At 42.0% G+C, this 19,218-nt stretch overlaps 1 protein-coding gene and 1 long non-coding RNA gene across 6 annotated transcripts in view; one reads left to right on the top strand and one right to left on the bottom strand.

The window, feature by feature from the left end:
• Positions 1-14,676, bottom strand: part of LOC120985598 — a 241,685-nt gene extending 227,009 nt beyond the window's left edge. The window contains exon 1 of the long non-coding RNA XR_005775558.1: positions 14,592-14,676. This is a non-coding gene — a long non-coding RNA (uncharacterized LOC120985598). The remainder of the gene's footprint in view (positions 1-14,591) is intronic.
• The window catches only part of KTI12 (KTI12 chromatin associated homolog), a 99,339-nt gene that overhangs the window by 31,746 nt on the left and 48,375 nt on the right, over positions 1-19,218 (top strand). For all 5 annotated transcript variants that reach the window (XM_040413619.1, XM_040413617.1, XM_040413621.1 and 2 more), the window contains exons 3-4: positions 14,834-14,885; positions 15,380-15,432. In XM_040413619.1, coding sequence (XP_040269553.1) covers positions 14,834-14,885; positions 15,380-15,432 — 105 coding nt within the window. The remainder of the gene's footprint in view (positions 1-14,833; positions 14,886-15,379; positions 15,433-19,218) is intronic.

Below are 19,218 nucleotides of genomic sequence, written 5' to 3'. Positions count from 1 at the left end.
AAGCAATTTTGAGCGTGGCATGGTTGTTGGTGCCAGACGGGCCGGTCTGAGTATTTCACAATCTGCTCAGTTACTGGGATTTTCATGCACAACCATTTCTAGGGTTAACAAAGAATGGTGTGAAAAGGGAAAAACATCCAGTATGCGGCAGTCCTGTGGGCGAAAATGCCTTGTTGATGCTAGAGGTCAGAGGAGAATGGGCCGACTGATTCAAGCTGATAGAAGAGCAACGTTGACTGAAACCACTCGTTACAACCGAGGTATGCAGCAAAGCATTTGTGAAGCCACAACACGCACAACCTTGAGGCGGATGGGCTACAACAGCAGAAGACCCCACCGGGTACCCCTCATCTCCACTACAAATAGGAAAAAGAGGCTACAATTTGCACTAGCTCACTAAAATTGGACTGTTGAAGACTGGAAAAATGTTGCCTGGTCTGATGAGTCTCGATTTCTGTTGAGACATTCAAATGGTACAGTCCGAATTTGGCGTAAACAGAATGAGAACATGTATCCATCCTCTGGCTACTTCCAGCAGGATAATGCACCATGTCACAAAGCTCGAATCATTTCAAATTGGTTTCTTGAACATGACAATGAGTTCACTGTACTAAAATGGCCCCCACAGTCACCACATCTCAACCCAATAGAGCATCTTTGGGATGTGGTGAAACGGGAGCTTCGTGCCCTGGATGTGCATCCCTCAAATCTCCATCAACTGCAAGATGCTATCCTATCAATATGGGCCAACATTTCTAAAGAATGCTATCAGCACCTTGTTGAATCAATGCCACGTAGAATTAAGGCAGTTCTGAAGGTAAAAGGGGGTCCAACACCGTATTAGTACGGTGTTCCTAATAATTCTTTAGGTGTGTGTGTGTGTGTGTATGTATGTATGTATGTGACAGGTTCTGTGAGAACCGAAACGTTGTCAATATTTGATATGTGTGAATAAAGAGCACATTTTATTTTTCAAGGAGTGCTGCGGATCTTCTTTCTTGTCTTCCGTCCTGAATCGAGGGACTACCGCCTGCACCCTGCGACACTGCTGAAGGGAGTGCTGCCAGATTTTCCTTATGAATCTACTATATATATATATATATATATATATATATATATATATATATATATACACACACTGCTCAAAAAAATAAAGGGAACACTTAAACAACACAATGTAACTCCAAGTCAATCACACTTCTGTGAAATCAAACTGTCCACTGAGGAAGCAACACTGAATGACAATTAATTTCACATGCTGTTGTGCAAATAGATAGACTACAGGTGGAAATTATAGGCAATTAGCAAGACACCCCCAATAAAGGAGTAGTTCTGCAGGTGGTGACCACAGATCACTTCTCAGTTCCTATGCTTCCTGGCTGATGTTTTGGTCACTTTTGAATGGCGGTGCTTTCACTCTAGTGGTAGCATGAGACGGAGTCTACAACCCACACAAGTGGCTCAGGTAGTGCAGCTTATCCAGGATGGCACATCAATGCGAGCTGTGGCAAGAAGGTTTGCTGTGTCTGTCAGCGTAGTGTCCAGAGCATGGAGGCGCTACCAGGAGACAGGCCAGTACATCAGGAGACGTGGAGGAGGCCGTAGGAGGGCAACAACCCAGCAGCAGGACCGCTACCTCCGCCTTTGTGCAAGGAGGAACAGGAGGAGCACTGCCAGAGCCCTGCAAAATGACCTCCAGCAGGCCACAAATGTGCATGTGTCTGCTCAAACGGTCAGAAACAGATTCCATGAGGGTGATATGAGGGCCCGACGTCCACAGGTGGGGGTTGTGCTTACAGCCCGACACCGTGCAGGACGTTTGGCATTTTCCAGAGAACACCAATATTGGCAAATTCGCCACTGGTGCCCTGTGCTCTTCACAGATGAAAGCAGGTTCACACTGAGCACATGTGACAGACGTGACAGAGTCTTGAGATGCCGTGGAGAACGTTCTGCTGCCTGCAATATCCTCCAGCATGACCGGTTTGGCATTGGGTCAGTAATGGTGTGGGGTGACATTTGTTTGGAGGGCCCCACAGCCCTCCATGTGCTCGCCAGAGGTAGCCTGACTGCCATTAGGTACTGAGATGAGATCCTCAGACCCCTTGTGAGACCATATGCTGGTGCGGTTGGCCCTGGGTTCCTCCTAATGCAAGACAATGCTAGACTTCATGTGGCTGGAGTGTGTCAGCAGTTCCTGCAAGACGAAGGCATTGATGCTATGGACTGGCCCGCCCGTTCACCCGGACCTGAATCCAATTGAGCACATCTGGGACATCATGTCTCGCTCTATCCACCAACGTCACGTTGCACCACAGACTGTCCAGGAGTTGGCAGATGCTTTAGTCCAGGTCTGGGAGGAGATCCCTCAGGAGACCGTCCACCACCTCATCAGGAGCATGCACAGGCGTTGTAGGGAGGTCATACAGGCACGTGGAGGCCACACACACTACTGAGCCTCATTTTGACTTGTTTTAAGGACATTACATCAAAGTTGGATCAGCCTGTAGTGTGTTTTTCCACTTTAATGTTGAGGGTGACTCCAAATCCAGACCTCCATGGGTTGAAAAATTTGATTTCCATTCTTTTATTTTTGTGTGATTTTGTTGTCAGCACATTCAACTATGTAAAGAACAAAGTATTTCAGAAGAATATTTAATTAATTCAGATCTAGGATGTGTTATTTTTGTGTTCCCTTTATTTTTTTGAGCAGTGTGTGTGTGTATATGTATATATATATATATGTGTGTGTGTATATATGTGTGTGTGTATATAATATATATATATATATATATATATATATATATATATATTTATTATATATTTATTTATTAGGGGTGCACCGAAATTCCGGCGGCCGAAAATGGGCCTAATCCATTTCGGCCGATATTGGTACATATCGGCAGAAAATATGGGGTTTGGGATTTGTCACCCACCAAGTAGCTCACCATCCGCGCTGTGAGAAGACCGCACACTGCCGCCGCGCAGCCTTCAAACCGGAAGTGCCGTGAGAGAAGTGGGGCACTGCTACACTGCTCTAAGATCGCCTGCGGTAAGTCACACCTCCCTGCATGTGACTTGCACAGCCTTCCATAAACCCTTCCTGTAAAGAGAGCCCTATTTAGGCTTTCTTTATTGCAAGTTCTGTTTAATTAAGATTTTCTTATCCCCTGCTATGTTAATAGCTTGCTAGACCCTGCAAGAGCCTCCTGTATGTGATTAAAGTTCAATTTAGAGATTGAGATACAACTATTTAAGGTAAATTACATCTGTTTGAAAGTGAAACCAGTTTTTTTTTTTTCATGCAGGCTCTGTCAATCGTAGCCAGGGGAGGTGTGGCTAGGGCTGCATAAACAGAAACAAAGTGATTTAACTCCTAAATGACAGTGAATTGAGCGGTGAAATTGCAGGGGAACGATCTTCTATACACTAAAACTGCTTTATTTAGCTAAAGTAATTTAGGTGACTAGTGTGTTCCTTTAAGAGTCACCAACTAGCCTTAAACCCCAGAAAACAAGAAATGGTTACTTATGAAGGGAGGAGGCCCACCTGATCACCTTCTGTACTCTGCTTCCATATGTTTAGCTGAACTAACTCAACACCCTTAGCTTAAAGAGGACCTTTCACCGATTCTTACCCTATGAACTAACTATACAGATATGTAGAGCGGCGCCCGGGGATCTCACTGCACTTACTATTATCCCCGGGCGCCGCTCCGTTCTCCCGTTATGCCCTCCGGTATCTCCGCTCACTAAGTTATAGTAGGCGGAGATACCAGTCCCTAAGTTATGGTTGGCGGAGTCTGCCCTAGCGCTGGCCAATCGCAGTGCAGAGCTCACAGCCTGGGAGGTTATTTTCTCCCAGGCTGTGAGCTCTGCAATGCGATTGGCCAGCGCTAGGGCAGACTCCGCCTACCATAACTTAGGGAACGGAGATACCGGAGGGCATAGCAGGAGAACGGAGCGGCGCCCGGGGATAATAGTGAGTGCAGAGAGATCCCCGGGCGCCGCTCCACATGTCTGTATACTTAGTTCATAGGGTAAGAATCGGTGAAAGGTCCTCTTTAACCACCTCCGGACCGCTGTACGCACAGACGCGTCCTGGAGGTGGTTGATTCATTCCGCCTGGACGCATATACGCGTCATCTCGCGAGACGCGAGATTTCCTGTGAACGCGCGCACAGGAACGGAAGGTAAGAGAGTTGATCTCCAGCCTGCCAGCGGCGATCGTTCGCTGGCAGGCTGGAGATGTGTTTTTTTTAACCCCTAACAGGTATATTAGACGCTGTTTTGATAACAGCGTCTAATATACCTGCTACCTGGTCCTCTGGTGGTCGATCCAAACAAAGGGGACCACCAGAGGACACAGGTAGCTCAGTAAAGTAGCACCAAGCACCACTACACTACACTACACCCCCCCCCGTCACTTATTAACCCCTTATTAGCCCCTGATCACCCCTGATCACCCCATATAGACTCCCTGATCACCCCCCTGTCATTGATTTCCCCCCTGTCATTGATTTCCCCCCTGTCATTGATTTCCCCCCTGTCATTGATCACCCCCCTTGTCATTGATCACCCCCCTTGTCATTGATCACCCCCCCCTGTCATTGATCACCCCCCTGTCATTGATCACCCCTCTGTAAGGCTCCATTCAGACATTTTTTTGGCCCAAGTTAGCGGAATTATTTTATTTTTTTTCTTACAAAGTCTCATATTCCACTAACTTGTGTCAAAAAATAAAATCTCACATGAACTCACCATACCCCTCACGGAATCCAAATGCGTAAAATTTATTAGACATTTATATTCCAGACTTCTTCTCACGCTTTAGGGCCCCTAGAATGCCAGGGCAGTATAAATACCCCACATGTGACCCCATTTCGGTAAGAAGACACCCCCAGGTATTCCGTGAGGGGCATATTGAGTCCATGAAAGATTGAAATTTTTGTCCCAAGTTAGCGGAACGGGAGACATTGTGAGAAAAGAATTAAAAATATCAATTTCCGCCAACTTGTGCCAAAAAAAAAATAATTTCTATGAACTCGCCATGCCCCTCATTGAATACCTTGGGGTGTCTTCTTTCCAAAATGGGGTCACATGTGGGGTATTTATACTGCCCTGGCATTCTAGGGGCCCCAAAGCGTGAGAAGAAGTCTGGTATCCAAATGTCTAAAAATGCCCTCCTAAAAGGAATTTGGGCACCTTTGCGCATCTAGGCTGCAAAAAAGTGTCACACATCTGGTATCGCCGTACTCAGGAGAAGTTGGGGAATGTGTTTTGGGGTGTCATTTTACATATACCCATGCTGGGTGAGAGAAATATCTTGGTCAAATGCCAACTTTGTATAAAAAAATGGGAAAAGTTGTCTTTTGTCAAGATATTTCTCTCACCCAGCAAGGGTATATGTAAAATGACACCCCAAAACACATTCCCCACCTTCTCCTGAGTACGGAGATACCAGATGTGTGACACTTTTTTGCAGCCTAGGTGGGCAAAGGGGCCCATATTCCAAAGAGCACCTTTCGGATTTCACAGGTCATTTTTTACAGAATTTGATTTCAAACTCCTTACCACACATTTGGGCCCCTAGAATGCCAGGGCAGTATAACCACCCCACAAGTGACCCCATTTTGGAAAGAAGAGACCCCAAGGTATTTCGTGATGGGCATAGTGAGTTCATAAAAGTTTTTATTTTTTGTCACAAGTTAGTGGAATATGAGACTTTGTAAGGAAAAAAAAAAAAAATCATCATTTTCCGCTAACTTGTGACAAAAAATAAAAAGTTCTATGAACTCACTATGCCCATCAGCGAATACCTTAGGGTGTGTACTTTCCGAAATGGGGTCATTTGTGGGGTGTTTGTACTGTCTGGGCATTGTAGAACCTCAGGAAACATGACAGGTGCTCAGAAAGTCAGAGCTGCTTCAAAAAGCGGAAATTCACATTTTTGTACCATAGTTTGTAAACGCTATAACTTTTACCCAAACCATTTTTTTTTTTACCCAAACATTTTTTTTTTTATCAAAGACATGTAGAACAATAAATTTAGAGCAAAATTTATATATGGATGTCGTTTTTTTTGCAAAATTTTACAACTGAAAGTGAAAAATGTCATTTTTTTGCAAAAAAATCGTTAAATTTCGATTAATAACAAAAAAAGTAAAAATGTCAGCAGCAATAAAATACCACCAAATGAAAGCTCTATTAGTGAGAAGAAAAGGAGGTAAAATTCATTTGGGTGGTAAGTTGCATGACCGAGCAATAAACGGTGAGTAGTGTAGGTCAGAAGTGTAAAAAGTGGCCTGGTCTTTCAGGGTGTTTAAGCACTGGGGGCTGAGGTGGTTAAGCAATGCCTATAGGCTATAGCTTACATAATATGCTAAAGTAACTCACTAGTCTACTTCTCATGGTCTTAGTGACCCTACCCTCAGTCTATGCAACTAGTGCCCAGTTTTCACCTCTAGCCTGTGCTTTATCTAGTATTAAACACGTCTATATCACTATGTTTCAAGTTGCAACCGTTAACAGTATAACCGATAGACGTATATGCTTCACTTCTGTACTTATATACTTAAAAATGTGCATTACTAACTGCCATATTTTTGAAACGTTCTGACATTAATGTGCTTACAAATGCTGTTGTGGCAGAGTAAGCTGCTTTGTTCATTCGTGCACTCAAAAAAAAAAAAGAATTTAAAAAAATTTTAAATATTTTTATCAAATAAATTGGAAATATGTTTGTTTATTGGTATAGTATTCAATTATATATATATTGGTTTTTTTAAAGCTATTTTCTGTCCAATTTTGGTGTGTTGCTCTCTAAGTGTGGTTATTTATTTTATTGGCTTGTAGTTTTTCATATTTGATTAAATTCATGAAAAAGAATTATTCATAAAATCATTTAAAAAAAAAAGTATTTTAAAAGTATTTGGGCAAAAAGGCGGTTTCGGTTTTCGGTTAAGGGCATCCTGAATTTTCGGTTTCGGACCAGAATTTTCATTTCGGTGCACCCCTAATATATATATATGAGCATGTGTGAAAAAAGGAAGTGACTTATTAAAAATACCTTTAATAAATGATCAAGTGGGTATAGGTATAAATATACCAACTGTGAAGGAGCTACGTTGGCTGAGAAAACTCAGTGAGGGAGTAGCGGTCCCTTTGACAAAAAAACAAACATAATGACACTGAAAGTACAAAAAATATATAGAAATAGGTACGCGGAGAATAAAGGATGGATAATTAGTAATAGCCCGGATAGTGCGGGGCTAAAAATAAACACCAACTACCCCTAGGGTCCCTAGATATCTGCTGTGCCCAGGGCAGCCCCCTGAAGGTGGAGGCTCCCTGTCCCCGTACCTAGTGCTAACCGGTCCCTGGAATTCCCTAGTTACAAAAGTTCCAGGAAAAATAAAATAAAGTATAACTGGTGCTCTGTATGGATGTGTGTCACCGTTATTCACTAGTGAACAAAATCTGTTGGTCACTGTTAGTTCCCAACAGAAGGATGGTCACCAGTAAACCCCGACGCGTTTCACCTAATGCTAATCAGGCTCATCAGGGGGTACAATGAAGTGTGGTACTTAGCTTTGCAACCAGATGTTAAGACCACGATACTTTAATCCGCTGCTGGTCCCCAAGAGAAGCAAATGAACCTCTTTCCGCTCAATGGTGCAGGCGGTAAAGACGGGGGTTAGTCCAAGCAGAGGTCGAGCTTTAAGGGTCTAAAGCTTCTACACTATAGAAGGGGTAGATGGTGCAGATAGAGACCGGGGGCAAGGTAGTGGGACTGGGGGAGGAATGGAAGGAGGGACTAGAGCAGTTCAGAAGGAAAGGTGTAGGGTAAAAAATATACAAAAACCTCTCAAATGTTTGTATACTAATGCCAGAAGCCTGACTAATAAAACTGGGGAGCTGGAATTAGTGATGTGTGAGGAGGACTTTGACATAGTGGGAATAACTGAGACATGGCTCGATGATAGCTATGACTGGGCGGTTAATGTACAAAGTTACAGTCTGTTTAGAAAGAATCGTCAAAACCGGAGATACGGAGGGGATCTGCCTTTATGTAAGGTCCTGTCTAAAGCCCACAGTCCGGGAAGATATAAGTGAGGGACATGAACATGTGGAGTCACTGTGGGTAGAGATACATGGAGCTAAAAACAACAATAAATTACTAATAGGAGTTTACTATAAACCACCTAATATACCAGAGTCCACAGAAAATCTACTACTAAACGAGATAGACGAGGCGGCAAATCATAATGAGGTGGTTATTATGGGGGACTTCAACTACCCAGATATGGACTTGGAAACTGAAACTTGTATATCTCATAAGGGAAACAGGTTCTTGGCAATAACCAAAGACAGTTACCTCTCCCAACTGGTTCAGGACCCGACTAGAGGGACGGCCATACTGGACTTAGTATTAACCAATAGACCTGACAGAACAACAGACATGCAGGTCGGTGGACACCTGGGAAATAGTGACCATAAAGTAATAACCTTCCAATTATCATTCAAAAGAGCGTTTCTACAGGGAGGAACAAAAATACCAAACTTCAAAAAAGCTAAATTTAGCCAACTAAGAGAGGCCATAGGCCTAACTAACTGGGACAAAGTCCTCAAAAATAAAAATACAGCCACCAAATGGGATATCTTTAAAAACATCCTAAAATCTCACTGTGAGAGGTACATACCGTATGGGAATAAAAGGTTAAGGAACAAAAATAAACCAATGTGGATAAACAGAACTGTAAAGAAAGCAATAAATGACAAAAAGAAAGCATATAAATCACTAAAACAGGAGGGTAGCACGGAAGCACTGAAAAACTATAAGGAAAAAAATAGAACCTGTAAAAAACAAATAAAAGCGGTCAAACTAGAGACCGAGAGATTAATTGCCAAAGAGAGTAAAACTAAACCTAAAATGTTCTTCAATTATATAAATGTTAAAAAGTATAAATCTGAAGGTGTCTGCACTTTAAAGAGTATTGTGGGGGGAGTCGCAGAGAGCGACGAGGAGAAAGCAAAGCTGTTTATTTTTTTCTCCAATGTATTCACTGAGGAAAACAAACTGTCAGATGACAAGCAGAATGTAAAAATAAATTCCCCATTAAGTGTCCTGTCTGACCCAGGAAGAAGTACATCAGCGACTTAAAAAGATTAAAATAGACAAATCGCCAGGACCGGATGACATACACCCCCGTATCCTAAGGGAATTAAGTAATGTCATAGCCAGACCCTTATTTCTGATATTTGCGGACTCTATACTGACAGGGAATGTCCCACAGGATTGGCGCATGGCAAATGTGGTGCCAATATTCAAAAAGGGTCCAAAAACAGAGCCTGGAAACTATAGGCCGGTAAGTTTAACATCTGTTGTGGGTAAACAGTTTGAAGGTTTTCTGAGAGATGCTATCTTAGAGCATCTCAACAGAAATAAGCAAATAACGCCATATCAGCATGGCTTCGTGAGGGATCGGTCATGCCAAACTAATTTAATCAGTTTCTATGAGGAGGTAAGTTCTAGACTTGACAGCGGCAAATCAATGGATGTCGTATATCTGGACTTCTCCAAAGCAATTGACACTGTACCACATAAAAGGTTAGTATATAATGCTCGGACTGGGAGAAAACGTCTGTATGTGGGTAAGTAACTGGCTCAATGATAGAAAACAGAGGGTGGTTATTAACGGTACATACTCAGATTGGGTCACTGTCACTAGTGGGGTACCTCAGGGGTCATTATTGGGCCCTATTCTCCAATATATTTATGATCTTGTAGAAGGCTTGCATAGTAAAGTATCAATTTTCACAGATGACACTAAACTGTGTAAAGTAATTTACACTGAAGAGGACAGTATACTACTACAGAGGGCTCTGGATAGATTGGAGGCTTGGGCAGAGAAGTGGCAGATGAGGTTTAACACTGACAAATGTAAAGTTATGCACATGGGAAGGAATAATGCAAGTCACCCGTACATACTAAATGATAAAACACTCGGTAACACTGACATGGAAAAGGATCTAGGAATTTTAATAAACAGCAAACTAAGCTGCAAAAAACAGTGTCAGGCATCTGCTGCCAAGGCCAATAAGATAATGGGTTGCATCAGAAGGGGCATAGATGCCCGTGATAAGAACCCAATCCTACCACTTTACAAATCACTAGTCAGACCACACATGGAGTACTGTGTACAGTTCTGGGCTCCTGTAAACAAGGCAGACATAGCAGAGCTGGAGAGAGTTCAGAGGAGGGCAACTAAAGTAATAACTACAGTACCCTGAAAGATTATCAAAATTAGGGTTATTCACTTTAGAAAAAAGACGACTGAGGGGAGATCTAATTACTATGTATAAATATATCAGGGGTCAGTACAGAGATCTCTCCCATCATCTTTTTATCCCCAGGACTGTGACTGTGACGAGGGGACATCCTCTGCGTCAGGAGGAGAGAAGGTTTGTACACAAACATAGAAGAGGATTCTTTACGGTAAGAGCAGTGAGACTATGGAACTCTCTGCCTGAGGAGGTGGTGATGGTGAGTACAATAAAGGAATTCAAGAGGGGCCTGGATGTGTTTCTAGAGCGTAATAATATTACAGGCTATAGCTACTAGAGAGGGGTCGTTGATCCAGGGAGTTATTCTGATTGCCTGAATTTTTTATTCCCCTAAAGTGGGGAAAATTGGCTTCTACCTCACAGGGTTTTTTTTTTTTTTTGCCTTCCTCTGGATCAACTTGCAGGATAACAGGCCGAACTGGATGGACAAATGCATTTTTTCGGCCTTATGTACTATGTTACTATGTATGTAATACAGTAAATGTCAATACATAATTGGTACAAAATCAATGTGTACATAAAGTGCTACAAAATTACCAGTGATTAAATGGTTAAAAACAATTATTCCAGTTCATTTGTGTGTGGAAAAAAAACGGAACATATGATGGTGGGCGTAGGTGAAAGCACACGCCAAGGCAACTTACACAACCCCATTATAGATCGACCGCTGTACATGGCGTCCCCGATCCTCCAGTGCGCATGCTCCAGGCGGCGCATCATAGCTGCTATATGATACTTATATGATGCGCCGCCTTGAGCATGCGCACTGCAGGATCGGGGACACCATGTACAGCGGTCGATCTATAATGGGGTTGTGTAAGTTGCCTTGGCGTGTGCTTTCACCTACGCCCACCATCATATGTTCCGTTTTTTTTCCACACACAAATGAACTGGAATAATTGTTTTTAACCATTTAATCACTGGTAATTTTGTAGCACTTTATGTACACATTGATTTTGCACCAATTATGTATTGACATTTACTGTATTGCTTTTTTACATGATGTTATGAATTTGTTACACAAGATTTTTTGGATACAATTGTAATATTTTAATGTATTTATTATTGCACATGCCAGCATGGGTTAATTGCTGGTTCATTTGTAAACACCCTTTTTTAATGTGGTGATGTCACTTCCTCTCACTATATATGTTCACTTTGGAAAGTTCACATTGCTTGAGGTTGGAGTCGAAATGTTGCGTCACCTATGGTTGAATAAAGATACCATTTTTTACTGCTACTTTGGAGTGCTGCTCTATTTTTTTCATTATTATATTATTTTTCTTTTCTCTTTTCTTTTCTTTTCTCATGACTGCCTAGGGCCAAGTGAAGGTCCCAGGCCTACTTGCATTGTATCCCTATCAGGCTGCACCTCTCTGATGCAGCCTGCTTGTAACTGTCACTATAGCACTAACAGTATAATACACAGTACTGCATAATCTATTATAGAAGCAATCAAAAGATCACCTGTTAAGGTCCCCTTGAGGGACTACTAAACAGTTTAAAAAAAGGTTAAAGTTTTATTAAGTAAAAAAGTTTTTAAAAAATGCACCCTTTTTCCTTAGAAAAAAAGCTTTTCAATGGAAAAAATAGCAAAAATAAAATCCCCACCACATATTTGGTATCGCTACATACATATAGACCTGCTGTACACGATTATCATGTAATTTATCTTGTATGGTGAACACCAAAAAGAAAAAAAACACACCAGAATTGCTGTTTTTTGCTTACTCTCCACCAAAGAAATGAATAAAAAGTGTTCATAAAGCATGTACCTCAGAATGATACCAATGAAAATGATAAGTTGTCCCGCAAAATCATGTCCTCACTCTGCTTCCTAGAGGAAAAATAAAAAAATGTTAAAATGGGTCTTCAGATGCGGCATTTTATTGTGGAAGAGTAGTAAAATGTAAAGAAAAAACAAAAAACTATTATATATTTGGTATCGCAGTAGTTTTATTGACCCAGGGAATAAAGTTATCAGGTTAGTTATGTTGAAAAATGAATGCCACAAAGTATATAATGCAAAAACTCACTGGTGGAATTACACACAATAAAGTCTCTGCAATCAAATATAAGTATAAGTAAAAAAAAAAAGTTCACCACTGTGTTTTATTTTTTCTCTTTTGGCGTCGCAGACCACAGTGTGAAGCGGGCTTATTCACATTCAACCCAGTCAATTCAAAGAAGGAGTCGCGCTGCCTCACTTTGGCTATATTTCACGAGTCTTGATCAGGATAGGATACGGCAGCTTTTTGGTGATGCCAAACAACGAGATTCCACAGGAGGATAATCTTTATCACAAAACAACCCCTCTGTAGATATAAAGGTTAAGGCACATAATAATAATGAAGGTCCACCAATCTTCCAGATAATAATTGGTTTTATTATACTCACAAAGGTATAAAATCAGTAGGCATAAAACAAGATATAAAGTGTCCGGTGTTATAACCACGGACACTTTATATCTTGTTTTATGCCTACTGATTTTATACCTTTGAGTATAATAAAACCAATTATTATCTGGAAAATTGGTGGACCTTCATTATGTCCCTAAACCTTTATATCTACAGAGGGGTTGTTCTGTGATAAAAATTATCCTCCTGTGGAATCTCGTTGTTTGGCATCACCAAAAAGCTGCCGTATCCTATCCTGATCAAGGCTCGTGAAATATAGCCAAAGTGAGGCAGCGCGACTCCTTCTTTGAATTCACGGGTGGAATTTTTTTTATTTATTTTTTTCTCTCATCCTCCACAATACGAGTTAATAAAAGCTAATTAGTAATTTGTGTACACTAGTGGCATTAAAAACTACAAATATTCCCTAAAAAAAAAAGCCCTCATACGGTTACATCAACAGGGAAAAAATAAATAAAAAGTTATAGCTCTTGGAATGCGACGATGAAAGAAAAATATAAATTGCTTGGTCACTAAGCCGCCAAACAGGCTGGTCAGTAAAGGCTTAATAACTGCTGTGTTCTGATGTCCGACAGACAAACTGTCTATTGATATTCATTATAGATGCATACACACCTACTGTACGCCCTCCAGTTTTTGTATGCTTTGTGTTCACAGCTTTTTGGGCTGTTTCTTTTAGCTGTTAGATGAGTAACAAATTTTGAAGTGTAGAAAATGAATGAAAGCAGCATTAAAACAAGAGACTAGTGCTTGTCTGTTTTTTGGCTACAGTATACCCTGCGCAGTGAGCCCTTGCTGACTGTATAGGTGGCAGAGCAGACATTGGGTGGCCATAGTTGCTAAGAGACCTGGCGAGCGTGAAATGTTGTTGATGCAGGTGAAAAGCTTGGCATGAAAACTGCAGTCTGTACAAATACTAATTGCTGCTTCCAGCTCTTATTCATTGTGTAAGTGGCATGAAAATGTACTTTCTATAATAAATAGGAAAGCTTCTGTGGGACTTGCATCAGTCTCACACGTTCAGATATTACATCTATTAGGCTGTGTTCACACCTGCGTTGTGGTTTCCGTTCTAAACAGTGTCCAGTCCATCACACAACGGACAGCATCGGCGCCTGATGGACCCCGTTGACTTATAATGGTGTCCATTGTGGTTCCGTAGTGGTGGCTATTGTTTTGACTGCATGCTGCACTATATGCCCATCAAATACGGTGGGATCTGTGGCTGAGGCTTTTGATGGAGATGTGCATGTAGCCACAGACAAATGACCATGCACTGATAAAAAAAAATTATATGCACACGACAGTGGGAAAAAAACGTTGGTTAAAAACTGACACACTGTCCGTTTTTCTTGGCCATTTTGCATCAGTGTGTGCATCCATTTTCTGTCCGTGTGTCTGTTTTTAATGTCTGTTTTGCATCAGTTTTTCATTTACGAAAAAAATAAAAACTCACCTTATCCACTTGCTCGTCCTGCAGCAGTCTCTTCTCTCTTCACTGGACAGGACCTTCGATGTGCGGAATGACGTCACCGAGCGCTCCCACATGGTTATGTCGCCACGCATATCGTAGGGCCTTCAGCATGTCCTGCTCAATGAAGAGAGAAGAGACTGCCGCAGCGCGAGCAAGTGGATGAGGTGATTTTTTTAAATTATTTTTTTTTAAACCCCTAAATGGCCATATAGATAAAGTGTACCCGTTTGTAACGGCCATTAGATGGGTGCGCTCCTGTCAATCTGCCGTTAAAAACGGTCCCATTGATCTCATGGGGGTTCGCCTGGCCGTGGAAATGGCCAAAAATAGGACATGTCCTATTTTTGGATGGACGCTATTTACTGTCCGTTAAAAGAACAGCCATGTGAATAGCCCCATAGACTTTCATTGGTGCTAAAACTGGCCGTGTGACGGCCGTTACTTAAACGTCCGTCACACGGCCATTATTCACTGTCATGTGCATGAGGCCTAAGAGTACAGACACAGATTCCCAATTGAAGATTGTTTATATTTTCATAGCGTGATAAATGTGCTGAAATATGAAATGATAAAAGGATGCAATCTTTCTATTACAGACTCCCGAAAAGAGAAGGAAGTACGTGGATCTTTAAGGGCCGAAGTTGAAAGGTAATAAAATCTGTGGATTGTTAGTGAATGTAACCATTTATTGGTCTCCTTTTTTTATGCTTTTAAAAGCTGACACATTGTCAAAACCTCTACACACGGCACCCTATTGCCGAGCAGCTGATCGGCAGGGGTGTGGGGTGCCTGATCAGCTAGTGATGGCCTATCCTGAGGATAGGTGGACAGCCCCTTCAATGTTGAGGTAAACCCAGTCATTTTTGTGTGGGTTTTTTTTTAACCCTGCACAGTGAAAAAGAAATACACAAGCATTGAGTTTACCTGGCAGGAAATGTTGTTTCGTCTTGGCCGCTTCTTAATGCTGCAAATCATTCAATATCGTTTTTAATGTCTTAAGTGTCCCTTAATGAGAGCACAAAGTACTACTGATCAAATCTAATTTGTAGGTGGTTTTGTGTCCGGGGATTGGGGTGGATTAGATTGTGCAGAATTTTAAACTCCTGTACTGAAATAAATATTCTACTTTTCTGCTGTTTTAGGAAATTAAATAAAGAAGATGTTGTCATTCTGGATTCCCTCAACTATATTAAAGGTGACTGTTTATCTTCCTCCAATGGCTTCTGCTTAAGAAGCCATAAGAAAATGAATTAAACCGTGTGTTATATCACTGACCCTTTAACCCACTAGCCATGTGAACCCCGTCTGACCCTTCAACCCTTTAGTCTCATCATGTCAAGTAATAATCTGTTCATCAAGAATGATGAAAACTGTATGTGTGAGATGTCTAATGCATAAGCCAATTATCTGGAGGTTCTGGCAAAGAGAGAACTAAAATAAATGATTATTGTATGTGCAGGCGAACTATAGCTACTGCTGGTGACGCAATTGCTTGCATTGTGAGGAACCTCATGAGAACAGACCTCCAGTATAAGGAGAGCTTGTTGTCCTCTAGAGATTCTCTATTAATACGGATGTATCCACACTTGCACACATTAGTTGTGTAATACATAGCAACAACAAAAAGTCAAAGGGGTCATCAAATAATGGTACCTGCATATTAATCTAGTTGAAAAGTCCCTAGAACTGCTTCTGTGATAAACTGCCTCCACACTCTCCAGTGATTGCTGTATAATATAACATTTCCTTTCTGCAGGAATCAGGTTGAATTATATGTATATTATCGATAAAAGGGTCCCCCCCCCCACACAAATAATGCATAGAACGCTGGCCCCGGGCCCTCTATGCAGCTATCTTTGCCAATAGCATGATGTTGAATAGAGTGGAGATGTGCATGCTTGACTGCAGCTCCATTTAAAGGGGGTTTCTGAGAGTAAAATATTGATGATAGGTCTTCGGTATATGATGAATGGGGGGGGGGGGGGGGGGGGGGGGCGGTCTGAATCCTGAAAACCCCAACCGAACAGCTTTTTGAAGAGGCCGCTGTGCTCTACAAGCACTGCGGCCACTTCTCGGGCCAGTGACGTTGCAATCATCAGTCTCATGGCCTATGTGCAACTCAGTCCCATTCAAGCAAATGGACCTAGGCTGCAGTACCAGGCACAATCACTATACAATGTACGGAGCTGGGCTTGGTATGCTGTGAGAAGGCCTTAGCATTCACCGGAGCACCACAGCCTCCTCAAACAGCTGATCGGCGGGAGTTTGGGAGTCAGACCCCTACCGATCAGATGATGGTTTTGCATTCCTGAAAAAGCGCTTTAAACTTAGGACTAGGGTTGCACTGGGTATCGAATTATCAATAGCCAATTGATACTTTTGTACCGGTATCGATTCGATTTGGGATTTGCCTTTTACCGATACTAGGCTGTGCTACTGTTCACCCTAGTATCCATGCACCCATGTTCCCTCAGCAGCACAGTCGAGAAGGAAGCAGACTCTTCCCCCCCCCCCCCCCCCCTCCCCCCCAGTGCTGCTGCTGCCGCCTCCAATGAGAGGAGAGAGGAGGGGAGGGGCTGTGGCCATTGCGCCACCAATGAAAATAACTAACGTTTAATACAGATACAGGAGCCGGGTGCCGGTGGCAGAATCACATAGCCAGCACCCGACCTCTGACAGGAAGCTGCCATCAGCAGCAGTTAACCCCTCAGGTGCCTCCTATATCTGTATTAAACGTTAAATATCTTCATTGGTGGTGCAGTGCGTCCCCCAACCCCACCAGTATTATAATCATTGGTGGCAGTTACCACAGGGTCCCCTCCCTCCCCCCTCTTCATTGGTGATGCAGTAGCAGTTGTGATCGGAGTCCCAGCAGTGTAATCCTGGGGCTCCTATCAGTTATCATGGCAGCCAGGACGCTACTGAAGCCCTAGCTGCCATGGTAAGCTCCCTGCTGCCGTGTGAACAAAGCACAGGGCAACAGGGAGATTGTAAAGTCCCATTCCCCCTAATAGATGTCTATTAGGGTGAATAGGACAAGGGATTAAAAGATCCCAGGCTCTAGCCCCTAAGGGGGGAAATAGTTATTAAATAAAAAGTAAAAACAAAAAAAACACCTTAATATTCAGTTTAAATGACCCCCTTTCCCAATTTTACATATACAATCTATAAACAATAAATAAATATATATAACATATTCGATATCGCCACATCTGAAAAAGTCCAAACTATTAAAATCTAAAAAAAAAAAAAATCTCCTATGCTATGAACGCGTGATTTACTTTGTCCCCCCAAAAAATAGGATCGGACTTTCCATAAAATGCGGAATGCACGCGGCTTTTTTGGTGTTTTTTATATTTTTTTCGCGTGGTATCGAGTATCGCAACACTTTTTTATGGTATCGAAATCAAATCAAAATTTTGGTATCGTGACAACCCTAGTTAGGACCCAGTTTTTAGTGATTGCAGCCCCTTTTTCCTGCTGTCTGTAGGGTTTCCACTGACATGGGCAGCACGGTGGCTCAGCGGTTAGCACTGGTGCCTTTCAGCGCTGGGGTCCTAGGTTCCAATCTGACCTGACATTATCTGCATGGAGTTTGTATGTTCTCCCCTGGTTTGTACGAGTTTCCTCCCATACTCCAAAGAGATACTGCTAGGGAACTTAGATTGTGGGCCCCATTGGGGACAGTGTGATGCTAATGTCTGTAGAGCTCTGCGGAATATGTCAGTGTATAAAATAGTAATAATATTACCTACTGACATGTCTCTGCCCTTTATGACACGTTTTGGAGTTTAAGCAGCATATGCTATCAGTAAATGGAGCCAAGCTGAAGATAATATGACAGACAGCAGATGGTAGCTACATATTCAGGAGCTGTGAGAGTAGATAATGAGTCCAGCTTATTAAATAGCCAATTACAATAAAACATTCTGTCTGAAGTATGTAGCAGTGACCTTTGTTCTATAATGATAATGTAATGACCTACTAATGACATGAGGCTATACTTTCTACCATGACCACCCCATCCTGGTGTTGTACAAGAACATCTGTGATGTGTGTCATGGCCCGTGAAGTGTTAACTTCTTTAATATACTAAATTGCTAAAGCGCACATCCCACTACATATTCATAAGACACCTCTATGGAATGGACCCTTCTTTATATTGCCACATGACAAGCACTTATCCCTAAACAAAGGATAGGGGATATCTGTCTGGCGGTGATTCAAAGGGACTGCCGAGATGACTGAGTACTCCGGCAAACATCTCAGCTTCTGGTGCCATGTAAGTGTGCAATGGGTTAAGTGGGACATTGGGGTTAACTTCAGATTAAGTGAGAGATCTGTGACATTACATAAAATGACTATTGGGGCACAACAACACCGCATCTACAGGCATGTCAGGATAGATCATACATAGACCATTGGCTTCCCTGCAGCCTGAAGCCAGAAGCTAAATAATTAATGTCATGCATGATCATTCTTGGAGGGAGATTTGTAAGATTTCCGTAAAACAATTATATAGTTGTGCTAGCTCTTCGTAAGCGTGATCTTGATATTGCTATCCTTGCACAAAATGAAGAAAACAGATGTGCTGCTCCGCCGGTTATACTTATGCATATAATAGAAAAAGAAGCATTTCTTCCCATAAGTATTCCCAGCGCTTTCTTATGGTCCTCATCTTTCAGGAAAGATGAGAAGTGCAGAAAATGCAGTATAATCATTGCTTTATACATGGTGCGCCAATGTAAAAGGCAGTGGTGAAGGCAATTGGTATTTCCAGCCCTGTGGCCCATTGAGATCAGGGCTCGTTGAATGCTGTTTGCTGGCAAAGGCAAATAAGCAGTGTCCCATTTAATCACAACTTGAAGTTTAATTTCCAATGCATCTATTATTTATTCCTGTAAGACACTGAAGGGATTATAGTGTCTGGTATTGGATTGACACAGTCAGGGAATGCATCATTAGTATACGTAATGAGACC

The sequence above is a fragment of the Bufo bufo genome, chromosome 1 (assembly GCF_905171765.1).
Source record: "Bufo bufo chromosome 1, aBufBuf1.1, whole genome shotgun sequence".
Taxonomy (NCBI): domain Eukaryota; kingdom Metazoa; phylum Chordata; class Amphibia; order Anura; family Bufonidae; genus Bufo; species Bufo bufo.
The sequence above is the reverse complement of the archived record's forward strand: the minus strand, read 5'-3'. Positions and strand labels throughout refer to the sequence as shown.